The sequence below is a fragment of the Aplysia californica genome, unplaced genomic scaffold (genome assembly GCF_000002075.1).
Source record: "Aplysia californica isolate F4 #8 unplaced genomic scaffold, AplCal3.0 scaffold00011, whole genome shotgun sequence".
Taxonomy (NCBI): Eukaryota; Metazoa; Mollusca; class Gastropoda; order Aplysiida; family Aplysiidae; genus Aplysia; species Aplysia californica.
Genome location: NW_004797281.1, coordinates 370,501 through 393,105, shown reverse-complemented (window position 1 = coordinate 393,105; position 22,605 = coordinate 370,501). Strand labels below are relative to the sequence as shown.

Here is a 22,605-nt window from a genome sequence, read left to right as displayed (position 1 = left end):
TCTCTCTCTCTCTCTCTCTCTCTTCCTCTCATCCAATCATTTGTTTTGTGTGGCTACCATCCTGAAAAAGGAGAATTATTATCGCAAATATCTGTCTTTCCACAGGACGTTGTATCCCTCCAACCAAGGACAGGTTGGCCCTGGCAGATAGAGTCAAAGCAACCCGCTTCCGAAATTATCTAAACACTTAACAGTGTCAATGGGGGCATATAAAACTTCAATTATAATAAAATAAGTTCACCCCTATTCCCAATTTTCACTCTGAAAAAATATTTTTTTCTTGTTCTTACTCCTCCTGTTCATAAAGAATTTTTTTTACACAGACCTCCCTTCCTTTCCTGATTGGGCTAAAAGTGAAGCTCGATCCAGATTCTATCCTTCAATGTGACCTGTTTGTTTCTAAAGGACTTTATTATAAAAATATTTAGTAGTTGAAATTTTCTCCCTCCTCCTGAAACTCTGGGCTCAGTCACTCCTCACTTGAGACCTTCTCCGCGCAATCCCCTAAACAAGCAAACAAGCACAATACAGACAAACAAAAACTAGCGTTCCATAGCAAAGGGAATTTACTGTGGTTTGTGACTTCGTGATCCCTCACGATAATTAGAGATAGATCGCATGAAACCACTGTTTTGTATCTTTAACATATGTTCGGGAGAGAAAGCTAAAAGTTCCGAAAAGAAAAAAGGAAATAAAGAAAGATAGAAAAGAAACTTGAAATGAAAGGTGGTGTTATAAAGAAAAGTGAAAGCCAGGTATATGAAAGGAAGACTTGATGTATAGTCTATAGAAAGAAACAACGAAGAAAGAAAGACTATGTATGTGGCTACTCGTGAAGTTGAGGATGGAAGGGTACATGTATTTGGGTTTTGGTTTATTTTTTTACAGGGTTTTTTTTATACCTTGTCAGATTCCTGAGCCGTGCTTGTATTGTTAAAACCATCATGTCTACTGCTTTCTCCCCGTTTTCTTGCAAACTGTGCGTCAGCGATGAATTTCAGGCTGTCGAAATAAAACAGACTTGGAGTGTGCACATGTTCCTCCTCAGAGCCCGCCCCAGAGACCTGGGAAGAAAGGATCTTTTTTCGCTCTTTTCTCCAAGAGCTACGAAGGTTGCTGATTTTACAAACAACAGTGTCCTTGTTTGCATCGGGGTAAAACGATTTGACAAATGCTACCATCTCATCATACGCTCTCTCCCTCTTGATTTTATTCGAGTAATCTCTGCTTTTTACATCCCAGAGACATCTGTGATATCTATACAATTTGATGAATTCCAACGTTCTTTCTTTTGACCACGAGCCCATCACTTCAACTCCGTGAATTTATACCAAGTCAAAAAGAGACTGAAATCGAAGCTAGAATAATGTTGAAAGTGTAAAACTAAGCCACACTAACAATGGGTTACCTTCTTGCACTCATAGCCTTGTCATTGCGAGAAGAGACCCCTGCCTCTGGTCAAGAGATGGATGGCGCGGGGCACGGAGCTTGGCCTCAATCCACCGACGCGCGTCGTTGGCCCAGTGTGTAGCTAAACCCACCCCACTATGTTTGCAACATAAAGGCGCTTTTTGTCAAATTGGAAGAGGGAAAAGTAAACTATATAGAATCTAGTAGTATATAGGCCTATTTAAAGTACAATAATGTATCAGTGGCTACTTAACCCATTTAATGTTTATTCTTTTCCTTCCGAGCCAAGCTTTTATCACAATTTATTTTAATTGTCAATGAAGTAGACCGTGGCATTACATGAGTAGTGAGCAGTATTGAACAGACTATTCGTCAGTTGCTTTTTCAATGGTAAAAAAAACTAAAGACTAAAAACTAAAAACCCCGAAGCTTCCTTGTGAAGGTCGGCAATCCGACAGAAAAGGCTCTCCATAATTTCTTTAGCGTTATGCCCCTTGTCTGTATCACATGACTTGTTATTTGCCAAAATGGTGGAATAAAAGCAGACAACAGAACGAGTTGTATAGCTCAAGAAAGTCTCGTGATCTTTTGTGTAAGGTTTGTTGGTAAAATTCATGTCATGATGCTGTTGTGTTTCCTGTCCAAGTCACTTCACCCCCTTTATGTATCCTCTCATTATGTGTAACTGATCAGAATTGACGCATAGTGATAGACAGGTTCAAATCCAATTTTTAGGGCTCCGAAAAATTTAACGAAACTGAAGTTGTAGACTATCAGGACTTCCCCCGTAACGAGCGACCACTAGAGTCTAGATCAGATCTATGAGACAGTAGAACTAGAGGGCTAGGGGTAGTGTTTGGGGTGGGCGCTCGTTTTGGAAGTCTTTCCGTTGCATCAGAATGATAGATTAGTCAGTACAGTGTCAGTAACTACTGTAGAACGTGGCTGGCTATGATAGCGGGACTTTAACTTTTAAGTTGCAGAAGAAAAATCCTGCTGTAGGAGGCAAGTTCCAGCTAGATCTATAGGCTGGAATGTAAAGGGGAATTACAGGAAAAGCACACACAACACGCTCTCCTCTTCTTTTACTGTCTTTTTGGCCTAGCCACTTTTGGAGTGGCTCACGTAATGCATCTCTCCAGCTCCGCACCATCTCTGTCTGCCGCCTGCCGCACCTCACTTTCATCACTGGACTGGTCAATCACTATGCTGCACCGCTGACTGTCTGTTTGGAGCCCACCTACAGCCCCCCACCCCCACATATAAGGCGTTCCTTTCTCAACTTACTCATCATTGGACTGTCAAGGCCGCTGACTGGCGGTTTTGATCCCGCCTACAGCACTAACCCCCCCTTCCCCCAGCTAGAGCTCACTTGATCTCTCTCGCTGTATCCAAGTTCGGGCCTTTCCTTGCCCTGTTATACCCGAGCACAGTTTATTGAGTTTACATGAAGCTGCAGCGAGCACCTAGCACACCTCTGTGATTGGCCCAAATATAGATGATGTATTTCCGCCATCTATTTTTATCGTCTTCTGTGGATTCTCTCGCCAGTTGGCCGGCCCCCTTTAGCCACTTAACTTGTGATGGGCTACGTCGCTACGTTTCATTGCCGACTGCTTGAGCTGTATGTGCACGACCATTTGTGTGTGTGTGTGTGTGCGTGCACGCGTGTGTGTGTGTATGTGTGCCCACACGCTTGTGTGTGTGTGTGTACAACTTTGACGAGAAGGTAAATTTAAATTTATGGAACGAGAATTGCTGAGATTGTAAAAGATAACATAAATTATTCAACAAAAAAATCCAACATACACGACGAGATGTAGTCAACAGTTACTGGCGAGGAAAACCCAAGAGTCTTGAAAACCCAAGAGTCTTGGGGGAAGCCCCGGAAGATGACAAAAATAGATGGCGGAAATACGTCATATTTCTATATCATTATATTTGGGCCAATCACAGAGGTGTGCTAGGACTAGGTGCTCGCTGTAGCTTCATGTATTGAGTTTCATAGACAACAAAAAAAGGGAATTTCTGTTTAGTAAGGTCCTACTGCAGCAGGTGGCGCTATAGTCATATTATATTCTACTGTACTGAAAGTATCCAAGTCGTCTCCATCATCCATGAGCAGTAATGTTTAGTCTCTATGACTCCACTCATGATCCATGAGATTGAGAGCTCAATTAGAGTACCTAACTTTTATTGTAAAAAGTTGTTAAAATTGTGTTTCGCTCAATTCCCTACCTTTTTTTGTATTAGTCTATTACCATTGTGACTCATTGTTAATATTGTTTTTGCCAGCCACCCATGGCCATGATTGTATTGGGGAGGAGAAAAAAGTGGCTGTTTAACACTTTCCACCCACATGCGCAACCTTATCCCCACAGACCAGGATACAGGTGCGGTACACACTATATGACACCGGCACCGATCGGCGTCCTGTGGGGAAAAGGGACGGCTTCTTACCGTCACCGATCGGCATCCCGGGGGGGGGGGGGGGGGGGGCAAAGTGTTAACCTAGTGAATTCAGGTGGACGTCTTGTGTGTGCACTTTAAAGCTAAGGCCACAGGCAGACCAAGGCAGGACTGATGCAAATAAAGGATACAAACCATTCCCTTCTTCTCAGTCAGAGGTCGCAACAAGAGACGGCTGTAGGCTTTAGACTGCTGCTAAATGCCCATTAAATTTTTATTTGTTTTTGTTTGGGAGGAGGGGAGTTGTTAAAAATAAAAACATTCCCTTCTCTATTCCTAACTGAAATTGTTTGCAGGATGTGTGAAACATTTTTGTTAGCACTGAGAGACATGAAGACTTGTTGCCTTGAGTATTTAATTCTACAAATTATCGGATGCTGAACACAGTGTGCATGGGTAAAACAAAATTGGATGTGCCAGATGAGAAAGGCTGAATGCAAACTCATAGTTTGCCCTAATTTTAGCATGGGATGCTATAGTGTTCATCTCATTTCTTTTCCAGAGAACAATGTTCCAAAAAATGTAAAGTATAACAGTATACAAAAATATTGAATCGACTCCCTCTCCCATACAATTCTTTACGAATTATTGTAAAAATTTTGGGGACCATTTTGATTGTGTAATAGAGAGGCAGCACTGTACCCTGTGCTATAATCTTATGTGTAGATTGCAATCATGCAACACCCCCCCCCCCCCCCCCCCCCAAATTGTGGCACATGGATTTGGAGTAAAAATGTCTGAGCTGCATTAATGCCCTTCCCTCTTTCTTTCAGCCAAAATGGACTCTCTGGGAACTCGAGATGAAATTGTTGAGCCGTCCACAATTACAAGATGGAACTTTACAAAATTACTGGAGCAACCCAGAGAGAATGTGGGTGAAGAAGATGGATCCCCCTTCCCCTGGAGAAATGACCTGAATGCAAAAATAGCTCTTTGGTATGAGTTTATATTTTGTGGTCTCTTGTGAGTTCAGAAGGAAAATTGTGGAAGCTGTCAGACTTTCCTTCTGTAACAAAAAATAGTTCTTATTTCAGATTTGTGTAAATCTGAAATGATTTGGGGGAGTGTGGGGGGATAATTATATAATGCTTGTTGCACATTGGATATCAACTGACCCATTCTTTAACAAACCAAACTAAGGATCAGAAGTTGGCGCAGTGAATTTTTCATTCAGGTTCACTTGATGTTTTTCCTTGAAAATATGATCTACTGTAAGTCCTGTATAGTTGACCGTAGTGTAGCTGACTGTCTACCGCAATGATAATATGTTCTATAAGGCCTGTACATGGTTATTTAAATGCAATAATTTCACTGCCCTCTCTAATGCATTTATAACATTCTAACTTTCATGGAGTCAGGAGGCCACCCCCCACCCTCCATTATCCATTCCCCCCCACCTCCATCCCTCTCTGAGTAAGCAAGAGAGACTTTTTTTAAGAAAGGGGAGGAAGATGAGGAAAAAGGAGGTGAGAACAAAAAAATTAAAGCAGAAGATGCAGAAAAAGAAGAGAAAATTAGACATGCAGGTCTAGACCGAATTTGAATCTATCACCTTCGGTAAGAGAGGAGAGCACGAGTCCTCTAGGCCACATTTTGGTTTCCATATAAATTAGGTAAACCCCTCCCCTTCAAAACTTCCGGCAGTGAAGAGAACGATATTTTGTTTTTTGAATGAGTTATTTTGCACTTGTTTATATAGAGAATTTTTTTTTATTGTTTAGGTCTGGGAATATCACAAAGCTGAATGTTAATGCCATTACCCATGCAACCAATGAGCACATGAATGATAGAAATTCACTCAGTGATGAGCTGTACAGACAGGGTGGACAGGCGCTGTTTAAAGAGGTGCAAGAGGATTTACGAGGTTAGTGACCATGTTTTGTTTTGCTTGGCAAAGAACAAATGCGGATGTATGTTTTCCTTTGTACTTAAGTGGCATTTTAACATTAAAAAGGTTCTACGGGATTGTAGATATTAGTAATGAATTGTCAAATGACAAAGCTGGTGTGAAATATAAGTTTACAACCTTCGAAAACTTGAAGATGGCACAACATTTGTCAGATTTTTACAACTAATGGCTTTATTTTCTCAAAACAGCATTTTTTGGATAGTTATTTACCCACTACTCCTATACTTTTTATCCTGTTTGCATGAAACTTTCAGGAAGCCTTGTTTGCATGCAAGCAAAGTTTCACACGTTATATGAAATCAGAAAATTTCAACAGTCTTAATTTACAAGTGATTTTGTTACCCACATAGATAACAGTTTTAATTACTTTGAAACATATCCCAAAATCCTAGTGTACGAAAGTATCCAATAAGCACTGGCACATTCTCACCAATTTTGGAGACATTTAGTCAACGAATAGAGAGGCCTGTGGCACATCTTCCGTCTTGATTATTTTAAAAACGGCTCTCGTTCCCATGGCCACCAAAGCAACTATGCATAAATCAAAGGGTTTTTGAAAAGATATCAGGATATCTAAGTCAAGTATGTAGATAGATTTGATCTCGGGTTATTGAAATGGAACATGGGTCTAAAAGGTAGCTCTTGCCAGGTTTTATACTTTTTTTTTTTCCATTCTGTTATTTTGTATTTCACCCGATGACTATTTATGTGTGTTTGCATTTGTGTATGTATATGTATGGTGATGAATATTTGTGTGCATGTACGTAATAACCATGTTGCAACAAATTTCTCTTTCCGGAGATCAATAAACTGTTATCTCAGCTCATCTTACCTTATCTTATTTTATCTTATCTTAACTTACCTTATTTTACCTTTTCAGTGTGCAAGACTGGGGAAGCAAAACTCAGCAAAGGCCATCAACTACCAGCACGTTATGTCATCCACTCAGTGGGTCCACGCTACAACGTTAAGTATATTACAGCCGCCGAGAGCGCTCTGTTTAGCTGCTATAGGACAATCCTACAGATATGCAAGTAAGTAACAGGAATGGTTTTGTCATAATGGCAGTAGCATAGCAGTCAGCTTGTAGGTTAAAAAAGTGTTAAATATGTTTTGGAAGATCTGAGTACTGTAGTCAGTTTTCTTTTAGTAAAATATGGTTTCTCTCTTTTCTAGTACTGTTCTTCATGAACTTGCCTATGCTGAAGGAAAGGTATTGACTTTTAACGCTTTGCCCCCACGGGACGCCGATCGGCGCCAGTGTGATATAGCTTGTACCGCTACCGTATCCTGGTCTGTGGGGATAAGTGTTGCTCGTTCTGCGTAGGTGGAGTGTTAAGAGATAGGATACAGGAAGGAGGATGTATGGCCACATGAATAAACCACTGGTCAAAGATCCAATCAATGAGTTGAGGAGGGGAGATCAATCCATAATCTTCCAACTTAGAACACAACATGTACCCCTCAACCAACATCTCAACCGAATTGGAGTAAAGCAGTCTGCTGCCTGCCCACTGTGTGACTACCCCTCAGAGACAGTGGAACATCATCTGTTTTTCTGTAGAAAACTAACTGATTTAAGGGGATGTTTTCTTCCCAAGCTACCCCACACATCTAATTGCCTCTACTCCTCAAGACAACAGTTAGAACAAACATGCAACTATTACCGAATGGCATCATGCAGAAGAGTTAACGCTCAGATGCTACTGGATCGCTAACAACAACAACAAGAGATAGGATATGCAAATAAGAAGAAGAACGTAGCTCATAAGTCAATTGGAGAGATCTTTAGCTGAAGGTCTACTTTGACTAGCTTGAATCTATTGAATACAGAAAAGTGTGTGTGTTAAGGGTTTTGGGGGAGGAGGGGGGGGGGTTTACTCAGCCAGTACCCACCATCTTGACCCGCTGCATGGATCGAGTCAGTTTTTGGCAGCTATGCCGAAGGTTTTGTGAGCACTTTGTATGACCTTCAATATTATTCCTGAAGTTCTTTACAGAAGGATCTTTTTTCCAGCTAAATAAATTATGGTCACGCCTGTTCTAACAGCCACTTTTTGAAAACAATCACCTATACAAATGACCACTTCACTCTCTCCCCCCCCCCCCCCCCCTTGTGTTTTTTTCTTTTTTATAATGACCCCATCTGACCACCAGACCACCTACCCACCCCCCCCCCCCTTTCCCTTCTCAAAGTTCAACTTAGTAATCCCCTTGTAAGAGAGCAACCCTATAACTGTTTCTGTGTAATATTTCCTTTTTTGTGTTTTCAGAGAGACAGAAATCAAAGTCCTTGGTCTTGGAGCAATCCACACAGTCCGCAGAAACTATCCCCCTGAGAAAGGAGCTCATATAGCAATACGTAAGAATGTGCTACTTTTTTGTAACAGTTCATTGTTTCTGTTTTTTAATTTGAACTTACTTTCGTTTTTCGGTTTTGTAAAGCTGGCAGCTATAGATTACCATACCCTCCTCCTTGCCTTTGAACTACTAGATTGAGCAGTCAGGAGAGCAAAATAGAAAATGTCTCCAAAGTCTGGTGATCTTTGTAGTCTGTACACTGCCTTTGATCTGCGTTGTCGTATTTCCTCCAGGAATCAAAACATTTTCAGATGTCGAGGAGTGGTATTTAGAGTTACAAAAAGTTGAAGTCTGCAAAATTGTTACTGGATTTTTTGTTTTAATGGCTGTCTTGAACATACAGTGTTGCACACGTGTAACAAAATCAGCAGGACACAGATATCTTTCCGTAATGAACGAATTTCGCTATGTTCATATTTTGAATACAAAGAATATACATGCATGAGAAAAAAAGTACAGGGCCAGTAAATCTGTTCTCTATGTGCCTGTTGGCTATGTATGTGCTAGTCTAGTCTGCTGCATGGGTAGATGCAGAGAAATAAACAATCTTAGAGTTGAACACTGCAGAATATTTTAAGAATAGTTAGCTTTTATTTGGATAAAGTTTGTTCAAGCTATTGCATTAAGTTTTTATATGAATGCTGTGTTCCGGCATCTGTGATGTAGCGGTTAGGTACTTCACAGCCCTATGCAGAAGACCCTAGTTTAATTCCTGTGTGTGGAGAATTAGTATCAATTATCTCTGTCTTTCCGCTAGGAAGTTATTTCCCTCTCAGCACAGCTTTCGCCCTAACTGGCAGGGTCAAGGCCCGCCTGCTAAATTGATTCAAAGTGTGTTGATGGGGACTTTAAAAAAAACTTCAACTTAAAAAAATATATAGTCTAGCTTGCATATAACTTAACCTAACAGTAACACGCATATAAATAGCAAACAGATTTTCAGGTCTTATATATGTTGGGTTTTTTTAATCTGAAACGAGTGCTTAGCGAAATTCGTACGTTTGGAAAGATTTTTGCATTCTGCCAATTTTACTATGTGCTTACTAGACTTTAATCATAAAATAAAAGAATACTGTATGCCACAAGCGCAAAGGTGAATTATGTCACTATTTCTTAACATGAGGGGATTTTGTCCTTCTGAATCTTATTATGTACTCTTTTTCTTCTTATTCCTTTCAGGTACAGTTAGACGCTTCCTAGAAAAACATCCCGAAGCTATTGATCTCATCGTTTTTGCATGCACAGAAGAAAATTTGGTAAGTAAAGATTTATAAATAACTTCAGAGCTTCGCAGTCACTCATCAAACTGAACAAGCCCGTTTAAAAAATGTTCTGAATTCTTCCAATATAATTGTTCGTTCAGCATTAGTTACGGTACACAAAGGTTTTTGCTTTTTTTATTTCCCAAGTGAATGGGAATCTATGTGCAAAGGCATTCTGTACAGCTTTTGTCGCCACAATTTTTGTCACAGTGAATTCTTCTATAGACGTCAGTTTCTTTTGAAAAATGAAATGTTTGAACCTTGACAATTTTTTTTTTCTTGAATAAATGTTGATAAATCAATTTCAAATAAAAAGATTGAAGTAATTTCAGAGCTAGTCATATCTGTGTATGTATACTATCTTCTTTTTACCTGTATTATCTTTATACTGGAGCAAGTATTTTAAAATACTCACTCTTGACTTTTTTCATTTTCAGGAAGTGTATAGAAAAATTCTTCCATTGTACTTCCCAAGGAATTCTAGTGAAGAAGACGAAGCTCTTGACCATCTGCCCAGTGATATTGGAAACGAAGACGGTGAACCTGTGATTAAAGAGCGTCAGATTAGAATCTTGGACAAGCCTACCTTTGCTGCATTAAGTATGTGTGTGTACGTGTGTGCATGTGCTTTCATGTGTATCTGTATCTGTCTGTCTGTCCTGTTTACAATGTGAAGAAACTTTGAATTCTCTGAAAATCTATCATTAATAAATTTACTTTTTTAAAATAATAATAGAAATGAAATTGGAGAAAAGTGAAAATAGTTTAAGCATTCTTTCATTTGAGACGTAGAGTACCGGCACAGTGTAGATTGTGCACACACAAAAAAAGACAAGTATAGTAAAAGAGTGATCGAGGGAAAAGAAAGAAGCAGAGCATAGCTTCTGTATCATGTAACCTTCCAATGCTCCGACATTGTGTATGGAAAGATTATGTGCAGTTCTCAAGCTTAAGAGGAAGCTATTCTAGTATGTACAATCTTTAACGGCCTCCTGTCCAAGATAATCATTTGTACTGTACGCCAAAAACTCATCATTGCTACATATGTCGTTTACTTATTTGGAATTTTTGGGCGTTCAATTGGTATCACACTGGACTACAGAGCAGATGGTCCTGGTTCGAACCCCATACTGGACGTTTTTTTAACCCGGGTCATCTCAAGTTTTTCAAGACTTTCAACCCATTTTGCTTTGTCCTGTTGGAGAGGGACATTGAATTCGAAGGTCTCGCTCATTAAATAACCTAATATTGTTGATCAGGGCTTGAAACCCATACACTTACTCGGATTCTGTTTCTTCAATCTGCACAGAGGCTACAGATGAAGAATTTGAGCAGACCATCGACCTGAACAAAGAGTTTGCTCAGTCCATGGCCTTGGACGTCGGCCACCATCCCTTTGCCAACATGGAGGAAGACCCTGACAAAGTGAAATCCCGCCATATGGCACAGCAGAACACTGCAGAGGCAAAAAAGCTGGAAGTTCGTCGAAGGTGGGCCTATATTGAAAATGACAAATGTGTAAATGGCTTACTATAAATTTAATTATTTGTCTATAGCTTGTTTTTCACATCGCTAGAATATCTCGGGATAGCAAATAGTTTAGTTGGGGTTTTTTTAAAAAGTATTGTTTCACCCCGCGGAGCGATGCTACTGACTGGAGTGTCTTTAGGCCATTCCCAAAGGCGGTCATTAACATGTTCTTATGCTCAGTAGAATTGTAAATGGGCTGATTCATCAATGTCATGCTCATAACTGTGCCTGAACTGCAACAGGGACTGCTGCTTTTTCTTTCCTAATCCTTACTATCGTCATTTGTCATCTACTTCTTTTGTATGTTTGTCACACTCTTGTGACCCACTATTTGCGGAGTGCCTTGATAGTCGAAGCAGACTTTGTGCTGTTGAGGCTAGAGAGGTGAGCAGAGTAAGCCAGATTCCCTGTATGGACTTCTCTGTTGACATCCACCCCTTGGTGCTCATATGACCTTATGCAGTTGCGAGCGCTGTAAAAACTCTACTAAAACTAAAAAGTATTGTTTTGTATTATTGTGTGTCTGCATTTTCAATGCAATTTTACGAATCTGAGTAACACTGGCTATACTTTGCATCAGGTACTGTCATTAGTTGAAATTCTGAAGGATTTTCAGTGTGACCACAACAATTTGTTTTGAAGTTAATTACTGGTCCCACTTTAACATTTGAAAGTCAGATCTGGAAAACAAAGTGAATATATGAAAGCTTTTTATCATTGTTTTACTGTCTGAATATTGTGAAAATTGTAGAACCTTCTCCATTGTGTGTTTATGCAAACCACTTTGTAATCTAAAGTGTGTCGATGACAATGTAAAAATATGTACAGTTACAACTGCAGAATAAACTTTATTCAGGCAAATTGTTTTATGGAAAGATGATTCCGAAACTGTTGGCAGGTACGACAGGTTACTCCAGCGGGCTAAGTCGGAAGATCTCACAGATGTGGCTGCCTACCATTGTTTGTACCGTACCGGAGTGGATCACTTTGGCCGTCCTATTGTTGTGTTTGTCGGTAAAAATTACCCTGCTCAGACTGCTGACCCAGAAAAGGTAAATAACTATGCTGCATGTGCCCTGTCATTCTTAATTGGAATTAAGATTTTTTTTTTGGGTTGTTAGTTCTGTCTTCTTTTTTGTATATCTACAAGGTAATGCTTGTGTTCCATGTCATTAATGATTGGAATTATGGTTTCGTTTCTAAAATTCTATCTTCACCCCCTGGGGCAGTGCTACTGACTGAAGTGTCTTTAGGCCATTCCCACAGGGGGAACATTTCTCATTCTAATGCATGGTACAATTGTAAATGGGCTGATCCAGCAATGTCATGCTCATTACTGTGCCTGAACTACAACAGGGAACTGCTGCTTTTTTTTCTCCTAATCCTTACTATTTTCATTTTCCTCTACTTCTTTTGTATGTTTGTCACACTCTTGTGACCCGCTATTTCCGGGGTACCTTGATAGTCAAAGCAGACTTTGTGCTGTTGAAGCGAGAGAGGTGAGCAGAGTAAGTCTGATTCCCTGTAAGGACTTCTCTGTTGACATCCTCCCCTTGGCGCTCATATGACCTTTTGCAGTTGTGAGCGCCGTAAAACCTCTACTTAAACAAAAACAACAACATTTCTATCTTCTTTTTACACACTTATCTACACATTCTCCTGAATAGGAATAGAAATGGAAACGAGGCTACAACTTAATGTCAGTGATCTGGGGGGGTTTTCATAGTCAAGCTCACTATAAAGGAAATTCCATCCTTTCTTATCTTATCTCATCTTATCATATTGAATCTTACCATGTCTTATGTATCTTACCATATCTTATCTTTTATTCTCTAATCTTATCTTGTATTTTCTTTTCTTATCTTCATGGGTGGTTGGGGGGTGCTCTGGTGTGGTTTGCTCCTTCTTTCCTTAATAACAAAATCTATCTTCTCTATCTCCCCTCCTTTTTTGTGTTTGTTACTCTCTTGTAACACTTCTAATCTTCGGCACTTATATGACCTTATTTGTGTTGCAAGTGCCGTAAAACTCTTACGAAAACTAAACATGTCTTTTATCTTCTCTTAGGTTCTCCTGTATCTCATCCGTGTGATGGACCCGGTGGTGGAGACCGACTTTGTCCTGGTTTACTTCCACACCTTGACTTCCGGAGCCAACCAGCCCCCGATGAACTACCTCAAAATGGTGTACAGCTTCCTAGATCACAGGTACACTCTGCACTAGTTTTTCTTTCACACAGTCAAACAAGTACATTGTGTCACGACTTGGTGGAATCAGATGCTTGTCAATTTTTGGGCATGTGGAGTTATTGGTATCATCTTAAAGCTTGTTCAGTCATCTATCTTTTGATGAAAAAAAACAGGCCATCTATCTTGAGTACAAGTTGAGATATTTACTATTGAAGGAGGTAGGGGTTGCCTGGTTTCAGAGGAAAAATTAGCAAGAAAATGGCCGCCAAAGTTTGGTGACCTCTGTAGCTTGAGAGTCCTTGGAAACTGAAAGATTTAACTTTTTGTGCCTTTAACTAGTGTTTTTCTGTAAAGTACACCCGGAAATGTGTTTTTGAATAGACATAAAAGGTGTTGGGCGCAAAAACATAAATTTGATAAAAATTGCCCAACCGGTGTGAAAATGCTGATATCTTCGATTTCATTATTTTGACGAGCTCCTGATTTCACCACACGGGTGGTTGGCGGCTGCTCTGGTGTGGTTTGCTCCTTTCCTAGCGAACATCTATCATCCTGACCTCTCCTTCTCTTTTGTGCTTTTTACTCTCTTGGAACACCTCTAATCTTCAGCACTAATATGATGCTATTGTATTGCAAGTGCCGTTATACTCTACCTAAAAATTTTTCAGATTTCACCACGGTGTCTCATAATTTATGTGTTACTGTGAAGGCAGGTGGTTGGAGGGTGTCACTGGTTGGTCCTGATTCTTTTCTTTCCCTCTGTTGTTTCTGTCTATCTGTTTTGCTTCCTCCCTGCACTATAATATGACCATTATGTGTCGATGTGTTTCTCTTAACTCAAACTCAAATTGTTGTTGTGAAGTTGCAGTGCTTCTTACAATTGATTTATATACTCTTTAAGATGATAATGTGAATATTCATCATTGTTTTCTATTTGTGGCTGCTAACCTAAGTTTGTGGGTGGTTGGCGGGTGCTCTGGTGTGGTTTGCTTCTTCTTTCCTATCTAACATCTATCTTCTTTATCTCCCCTCATTCTTTTTTGTGTTTGTTACTCCCTTGTTACACCTCTAATCTTCGGCACTTACATGACCTTATTGTGTTGCTAGTGCCGTAAAACTGTTACTAAAACTGTCTAAGATAATCACTTCTCTCGTGGCTGTCATGGATGATTTCAACTATAATATTTTTTTTTAAACTGCTAATGACATTGGGTTTGTGACGATGGGAATGTAAATCTTTTACCATCAAGTAAGTTGCTGAGTGGAAAAAGCTCTCTGCTCATAGTCTGTTGCTTTTTCATTTTCTTTTCAGATACAAGAAAAATCTTAAACAGTTTTATATCGTCCATCCCACCTGGTGGTCAAAGGTAAGACATGCCCTAAAGCATTGGGGCAGCGCATCATTTTTGTTGCCATCATTCATCATTGTCATTTTTGTTGTTCTTGGGGGTTTTTTTTGGGGGGGTTGATGTTGTTGTTATTGGGGTTGTTTTTTTGTTTTGTTTTGGTAAGTGTTGTACGACACTTGCAACTGCATAAGGTCATATGAGCGCACTCCATTATAGTATGCCACAACTTTTTTTAATGAAAATTGAGAATGTTATAGAGTTTGGCAAATGTCCTGCCCGAAGTAAGACAGGGTTGTTTTTTTTCTTTTTTTGAAAATATTGTCTTTTGACATACGACAATGATGAATGACATCAACATTTTATTAAGTATGTTTGCGAACGCTGAAAATTCAAACGATGCTGGCCTAAGTCTGTTTTTAAAAAATACTGAAAGTGTTGTAAGCTTTTATTCTCCTGCATCTATCGCTGGCTGTATGTGATTTTTTTTTTTTGTGCTTTCCCGTATTAATTGATAGGGTTGGTGACACTCAAATAGCTTCAAAATCTGGCCTCTCAGTTTGAGGAAAGTGGAAAAGTGCTCTGCCCCCCCCCCCCATAGGCAACAGAAATTTAGCAAAAAATTAGTGAATTAAATAATGAAATATTAACAAATGGATCTAATTATTTTTATTTAAATCTCTTATTGTTTCCACTTACTGTTGAAGTATCATCGTATTAATAGGGATGTTATTTTTTATGCTGCTTTTCACTAAAAGAACAGTTATTATTCCAAACATTTGTTTTCTGTTTAACCCCATATAAGTTGTGTCTTTTAAATGTCTGTTTGTGAGCAAACGCAACTTTGTACATTTTTCAGGTATTTTCACAAATTCCCACTGCCATCCCTTATATTTACTGACACACATTCTCGTAGTCAATGATTGTCTGATGCGAATAAGATCATTAACATGGCACCCAAAATAATGACACATGACAAAAGAAAATGAAAAAAAAAAGAACTTAACTTTTCTTTTCCGATCCAGCGGCCATTTTAGTTCAAACCCTTCGGCCTGTTGATATGGCAAAGAATTTACAGGTTTTTATCTGCTGCATTTTGTGGTGCATTATATAAAGAAAAAGAGAGAAAAACCACAAATCAAAAAATCTCTGGCACTATCTCTCTCCTGCACAGCTGGCCACATGGTTCTTCACCACCTTCACGGCGTCGGACATCAAGCCCAAGGTGCACAGCCTTAAGGGTGTCCAGTTCCTGTACAGTAAGATGAGCCCCGACCAGATCGACATCCCCCAGTTTGTCCACGAGCACGACATACAGGTCTGTGCGGCTGTGCTCGGTTTTTTTTTTTTTCAGACTGCTCAATAGAAAACGCCTCTGAATTTTCTCTCTCATCTCTCTCTCTCACTGCTAAATAGAAAACTTTTCTGTTTGTCTCTCTCACTGCTCAATAGAAAACTTTTCTTTATGTCTCCACTACTGCTAAATAGAAAAAAAATTTTAATGTCCCTCCCACTGCTAAGTAGAATACATTTCTGTTTGTCTCTCACTGCTAAATATAAAACATATTTCTCTATGTCTCTCTCACTGCTAAATACAGTCGAACCTGTGTAAGACGGAATCACAAGGGAGCGGGGGGAAAATTCCGTCTTAGACAGGGGAATTTAGGGGGGGGGGGGGTTCAAAAGCCCAGCCGGTGGGACCAAGGATCGCTTGTCCGATCGGCAAGCAGTGGTCAAAACTTCACACCTCTCAATTGCTATCCTGTCTGATAATGACATGCGTCAGTCTTACTTGTCCAATTACCACCAGTGCTTGCTTTTCATAGGACCACTCTTTGACCTATTAAAAACAGAAACGTTTGAACATCTCCTTTGCTTCCACCCTTAGCCCCACTCAAAGGTGCCACCCCTCACTGCCATCATTGTAACAACGATTCGAGGAACTCTTTTCTCTGCTGGCATTGGTCAATCTAATTTCACACCTCTGGCTTCTGGCTACTCAGGAAAGTTTCCGTAGTGGCTCGCTACTCGAGCACTCTCACGGACAGTCGTCAGATTTCCCACCCACACTACACTGACCATCTGCATCGCCCAGGGCTCACATGATGGGGTAATATCTACCCCCTAATTGCACCCCTACTCCCCTTCCTCGTCCAGCAGCATGGCCATTGCGTTAAGTTTATAGCCGACGGAACTAAACTTGCGAGTTTTGTTTCATATCAGGGCTGAGCGGGCAAAGCATTTTCCGTCTTAGACAGGTGAAACCCTCGGAAGTGAGCGGATTTTTCTTTCCGTTTCCGCGTTGGACAGGTTTCCGTTTTATACAGGTAATTAAAGAGGAATATATCAAGGGGGGAGCGGGGAGATTCCGTTAAGACAGGTTTCCGTTTTATACAGGTTTCCGTTAAGGCAGGTTCGACTGTATAGAACATATTTATGTTTGTCTCTTTCACTGCTGATTCACAGGGTAGCAGCACAATTGTCATAACTCTGGTTTATCCAATTTAGCAGGAGGAATAAAAAAGTTATTTTTCTCCACTATATCAGTTTGATGAGTATTTTCACTATAATATCATGTGACTGCTCTTTTTACAGCGCATGTGCTCCTCAGCCCCATGCAAGATGTAAAAAGAAAGTCATTTTCACCAAAGTCACAACTTACAACAATACTTGAGTTACTACCCTGAGAAATATAAAACATTTTTCTGTCTATCTTTCTCACTACTTAATATTATTATGAAAAATATTTCTGTTTGTCTCTCTCATATAATAAAAACCATATTTCTGTTGTCAGGTGAACGGTGCCAGATACGAGGTTCCCGACACGCCGGAGGGACTATGACGTGCTTTCTGATGATGTTGCTGTTTTTGCTGTTGTTGTTGTTGTTGTTGTTGTTGGAGCCTGCAATGAAGCCATAGAAATGAACACCAATGAGGTATTGAGAGGAAAAAACAGTGTGAGATGTTTGTTCTGGGAATGGATGTGTGAAGATAAATGAATAAATCCTGAGCTTTTTGTGAGTCTGAAATGACCTGTTTTGAGTGAAATAGTTGAAAAATTAACGCCCATGTGCCATGAATGGGACATTGTTTTGCTTTTGGCAAATGTGTGCTTCGCTTTATTTTTCTAATAATGTTTGAAATGTAAAATGGTTTTTTCATTATTTTTTTTTTCTGTTCGATGTGCTAAGATAGGCTAATAATTAAGTGGATCTAGAAATGTTTTGGCTGTGAACATTTTTCTCAACTAGATGGTACGCTCTTTTTTATGTGCCATTTGTTTGTGGGAGATAGTATTTATTCACCAGTGTTGTGATAAATTAACACAAACTAAAGGGCAGAAGAATGTATAAATTCAATATATTTTCATTCCTTAAACATTTGTTGTTGTTGTTGTTTTTTAACAGCGTATCACAACTGTAGACACGTCTCCCTTTGTTCTGAACATCTCATCACTTTTGCAATAGGCACTTTTTTTTTTCCTATATGGAATTTGACTCTATAGATTTCTCAGTTCTTCCCACACATGGTTTTACTTTAAATTATGTTTACTCGTGCAATTTGTAATTAACCCTTACAGCACCAGGCTATTTTTAGCCCTCACTTCCCTGTGGCACAGATAAATAATACTGGAGTCCTTGACTACTCAGCCCCAACAATACTGATATTGCGTCAGCAACTTTTTGCAAACATAAAACACATTTCTTCACTGCCTTCAATACAACTTAAGAAGATTACGTGAAAAATATTTTTCAGAGACGTTTGGATCGATTACGGTAAAAATATGCTACATGGTTTGAGGTTGCCAGTGCCCTGTTAAGGAAATATATTATACATACATGCGACTGGGACTTAGGGAAACGAGAACTCGTGAGGTACACAGCTGCAGCTGTAAGGGTTAACCATTCTAATCAAAGTCGTCAAAAAGTTTCTCAATCCTAGTCAATTTTGGAGGGATATTTTCTTTTTTCTCTTCCTGGGACTTGTTACTCTGTGAGACTTTCTCATTTTAATCATGGAGGGAGCAGGCAGATCTGGAGTGTTTCTCTTTCAATAGAAATCCAATGATGTTGTTTTGTTTACGGTACTGAACAGTCTTCAAACTGAGAAATATTGATGGATGGGGTAAGTTCTAAAGGGAATCTAAGCACTATTGAAATGATTTCTTGAAAAACATTTTTAAAAACCAACAAACAAAACTGGAGTTAAACCTTGTTATTTAGAACTGAAACCATCAGATGAATATAGCCCATAATTAAAATATCTGGAGATTTCAAAGGCAACAGTACCTTCAGTTTTCTGAAATAGCCACAGCATTTACTACAGGCTTACCATGAGAGGCAGGGGCAAAAGGAAGTAGCCATTTTTTCATGTGGCAGCAACAGCATGCTTTTGTCTTGATAGTTTTTAGCTACTCACAAGTACCAATTCTTTATGCAAAGGCAAAGGCTATGATGAACCACCTTCCTTTTGTACCAAAACTGATTTGTATTTTCCGTTCATAGCTACCTATGCTACTGTGTACGCTGTATGGTTTTGTATGCTCTACCATGTTTTCACAAAGAATTTTTAAAAAGAAAACGTAGATTCTACACTGTTAAGGGTTTGTTAATGTAGGTTGGTGGGTTGGTCCTCAGTGACGATAAAGTATTATCTTGTCTCATCTTATTCTATCTTATCTTATCTTACGTTATCTTCTCTTTTTTTTTATATGTTTTGGAAAAAATTGCCGCAAATGATTGTTTTTTAATGAATAATAAGAGAAAGATTCCAAAATGTGTGTAGGTGATTTTGTTATTATTATTATCATTATGAGCCATTTTTTATTCTCATCCCACCACAAGGTTACTTCAGCTATTTTGGTATGTAAGTAGGAGTGCTGTGGCTGACTTACAGAGTCGGATATAATGTATCAGAAAGTTTGAAAAAAAACAGTGACTGGAAATAATTCAGTAGAAGACTTGAATTTCTTGAAGAAATATTGCACACTGGGTTGTTTTCTTGTTTTTGTTTATTTCGTTATTTTACTAATATTTTGAATTTGCAATTTGAGTGCCCCGGTGTCATGTGCTCCAATGCAGTTGCACCACTTTTAACGTTTCATGGACGTCTTGATTTCGCAACTTTCTTTTAGAATCGAGAAAATCATAAACTCAAGTGACGCGTGAAAAAAAAAGGATGCAGTAGTTTGTTGTTGTATTTAATTTGAAGATGTCGCTACATAAGTTGTCTCAAACGCTGCTCGACACACGAATAAAAGACGGGAGAACACGGTCATAATGTGTGCTTCGGAGATTGTGTATGGCTATGGCTGGACCTGCCACTGGGACTTAAAGTGTGAAAGGGAGAGAGTCTTTTTGATATTGTGACTGTGATTGTGAGATGTGTGTGGCCTGGAAGGGCCTTATGAAGTGTGTGCTTTGATCATGCAGGCATCAAAGCTATGCATGCCAGCCAAATCGCTTGCTTGGAACAGATTTTTCCCTTAGTGATACGATATTTGTTCTTTCCTCCAGTTTGCACTATTCTGACGCAACAGTTATCATTGAACAATGTGTGGTGTTTATGTCTGCTTGTTAGCTTGGATTTATAATGTCTTCAACCTTAAATGTCTACTCCCTTATACTAAAATCTCCTGGTCAATTTTTACTCAAAAGTTCAGGGCAAAATCTTTGCACAGTAAAATCCTGAACCAGGAAAGCAATTATACAAATATGAGAACTGCCATTAATTGAGCAAGTTTGTATTATTATAACTTGAGAACTGCCAGTAGTACAAAGTGCAGAACCTGCTTTTCTTCCTTTCCTGCTCAACAGGGCCTGAGAAATGAAGACTTAACTCTCTAATGACGAAGTGGACACGTGTCTAATCATCAGCAAACAGTGTTTCATCTCATATTTGGAACCATTATACACTAAAAAGAAACAAACATTGGTATATTTCATAATGCATGTATTTTATTGCCTGTTTTATAGGCTTCAGATATAAAGGAAACAGTATTACACAATCTGTATAAATATTCAAGTAATGCCTTTGTATTTAAATTCCCCCCCTCCCTAAAAGCGCATATTTAAACGTTGTCTAGTGACTAGAATTTGTGTCCTCGATGAATGAAAACACAATTGCAATATGTTTCTTTGTCTTGAGGGTGAACTTGACAAATGTTTTGCTGAGATCATTTAAGTAAATTTTTGGGAGCATTTCGCTCCCTGTATTTAAAAATCTTTAAGATCGTACAATGTCCATACGAAAAAAATGGTCGAGGTTATTGAATTGAAAAGTAGAAGTAAGTTAAATGTATTGTTATATTAGGACAGCCACCCTTGTTGAGGAGAAAGTGGTTGTCTTGGACAGGTGGACATCTCGGACAATGTCATTATAGTATAGGAAAACTGCAAGGGGGTTAGTGGGAAGTGGCCATTTGTACAGGTGATTGTCTAACAGGCCTTTTGAGCAGGTTCAGCTGTATGTATATATAGAGTAATACAGAAGGCGTCTCAACATGACAGGCTCACCTCCACATTACTATATTATTTAAACTGTGAAGCAAAATAATTTTTAAACTGAAGTTTAAAGCTGGGGTGCTATTGTCGTGAATTGAAGATGTCGGCACAGGTCTATTGAACTTCGTGTCACAGGTCTATTGAACTTCGTGTCATGGTGTATTTTTTACTGTTCCCTTTACTTAACTGTTTATACTGATCCAGTGTCTTTTTTTTTTGTCTTTTCTGATTCTGTGTAATGGTCTAAATTGTTTTGTGACCTGCTCTTGTCCTTTTCACCCTTTGTAAGAGATTCATAATTGTCTTCTAGTACTATTTCAGACCCAGGGCACTCCATTTGCTCAGCTGGTATCATGTTAGAAATCAAAGTGGATGGCCTTGGATCAAATCCCAGACAGGGCATTCTTGAACTCTGATCATTTTGTGGAATTTTCAAAGCTCTCAACCCATTTTGCTTGCTCCCCACTGGAGACGGATGTGAAATTTGGAGGTCCCACCTCTTGAATAACCTAATTGTGTTGATAGGGGCTTTAAACCCATACACTTACTTTTTTTTTTTACTTCAGATGGATACAGCAGTTTCCATTGTTTGTATTAATTTTGTGTGTCTGTGCTTGTTGTTATTGAGTATCAATCAGAAACCACAGTTTCAACCAGTGTATCAGTAGCAGAATTTTCAGATCGGACAACATGGTTGTGTTAAAAATCTTAATAAACTTTTCTTACACTTTTGCTTTATATTCATGCTCTGCTGCTATTTCTCATGAAATGTTTGCATAGATCTTTATATAATTAGTATCTAATGTTTCTTGAAAATGAGAGGGTGAGCATATTGAATCATTGACCTAAATTGTTATTATTGCCTGCCAGTAGTTGGGTGTTTTTTGTTGTTGTTTGTTTATTATTCTTTTAAAACATTTGGCTTGTGCTATTTAGATAATAATTGTTGACAGTCTTTTAATTAAAAAACATCTTGTATATTATTGTCTTCTGATTTTTGCAAACAAGGTTAACAGCAGAATGATCTTTTTTTTTTTTCTATTTTATTGATTGTATTTTTTTGGTGTATTTTTGATGCAGCCCAGCCACATTTGATCAAATTTTTACAGTGCAATGTGAAATGTGGTCTGGTCTTATTCCTGACACTTTGTGGTGTTATGTCATTGAGGTGATACTGCCCCTGTCTCCTCCACTGGATAGTCATATCAATTCATACGGAAATAAATTTTTCAAGATACATGTACTATGTAAACATTTGTGTGTTGTTGTATTTTATTACTGCTACTACTACTACTACTACTACTCTCTCCCTGTACTGTGGGTTGTTGGCAGGTGCTCTGTTGGGATTTGCATCTTCATTCCTATCGCCCTTATCTCCCCTCCGCCTCCATCTTTCTGTGTTTGTTACTCCCTTGTACTTACTTTACTTTTTACTTTTTCATCCTCTGTTGCCGTTAAGCGTCGAGGGGAGATGCAGTTTTCTATGGTAGGCCAGCTCTGCAGCTTTTAATGTCAGAGTCTGGTCAATAAAGATTTATCTGATCTGACTTATAATGGTGCGGCGGGTAGTTGGAGGACCCAACCGATAGATCCTACATGTACTTTCTTTCTTTCCCCTCTTTTGCT

The 22,605-nt window shown here is 39.0% G+C and overlaps 2 protein-coding genes across 4 annotated transcripts in view; one reads left to right on the top strand and one right to left on the bottom strand.

Annotated features, from left to right (window-relative positions):
* LOC118477841 overlaps positions 1-1,867 on the bottom strand; it is a 3,404-nt gene extending 1,537 nt beyond the window's left edge. The window contains exons 1-2 of one of the 2 annotated variants that reach the window (XM_035970265.1): positions 1,409-1,867; positions 903-1,002 (exon numbers count right to left, since the gene is read on the bottom strand). In XM_035970265.1, coding sequence (XP_035826158.1) covers positions 903-1,002; positions 1,409-1,422 — 114 coding nt within the window. In that variant the 5' untranslated portion in view covers positions 1,423-1,867. Of the gene's footprint in view, positions 1-902 lie in introns of both variants that reach the window. The other variant, XM_035970263.1, reaches the window with a different exon arrangement.
* A 35-nt stretch (positions 1,868-1,902) lies between these two features.
* On the top strand, positions 1,903-22,231 carry LOC101864112 (protein GDAP2 homolog). 2 transcript variants are annotated; one of them, XM_005089951.2, is made up of 13 exons: positions 1,903-2,002; positions 4,653-4,815; positions 5,601-5,743; positions 6,669-6,822; positions 8,062-8,150; positions 9,329-9,405; positions 9,849-10,011; positions 10,721-10,901; positions 11,840-11,993; positions 13,009-13,148; positions 14,443-14,497; positions 15,651-15,794; positions 17,271-22,231. In XM_005089951.2, exons 1-13 carry the CDS (start codon positions 1,918-1,920, stop codon positions 17,316-17,318), a joined length of 1,596 nt encoding a protein of 531 aa, XP_005090008.2. In that variant the 5' UTR covers positions 1,903-1,917; the 3' UTR covers positions 17,319-22,231. The 2 variants fall into 2 exon arrangements, with proteins under 2 accessions (XP_005090008.2, XP_005090009.1); XM_005089952.3 differs by having other exon boundaries at positions 1,927-2,007.
* The last annotated feature ends 374 nt before the right edge of the window (positions 22,232-22,605 follow it).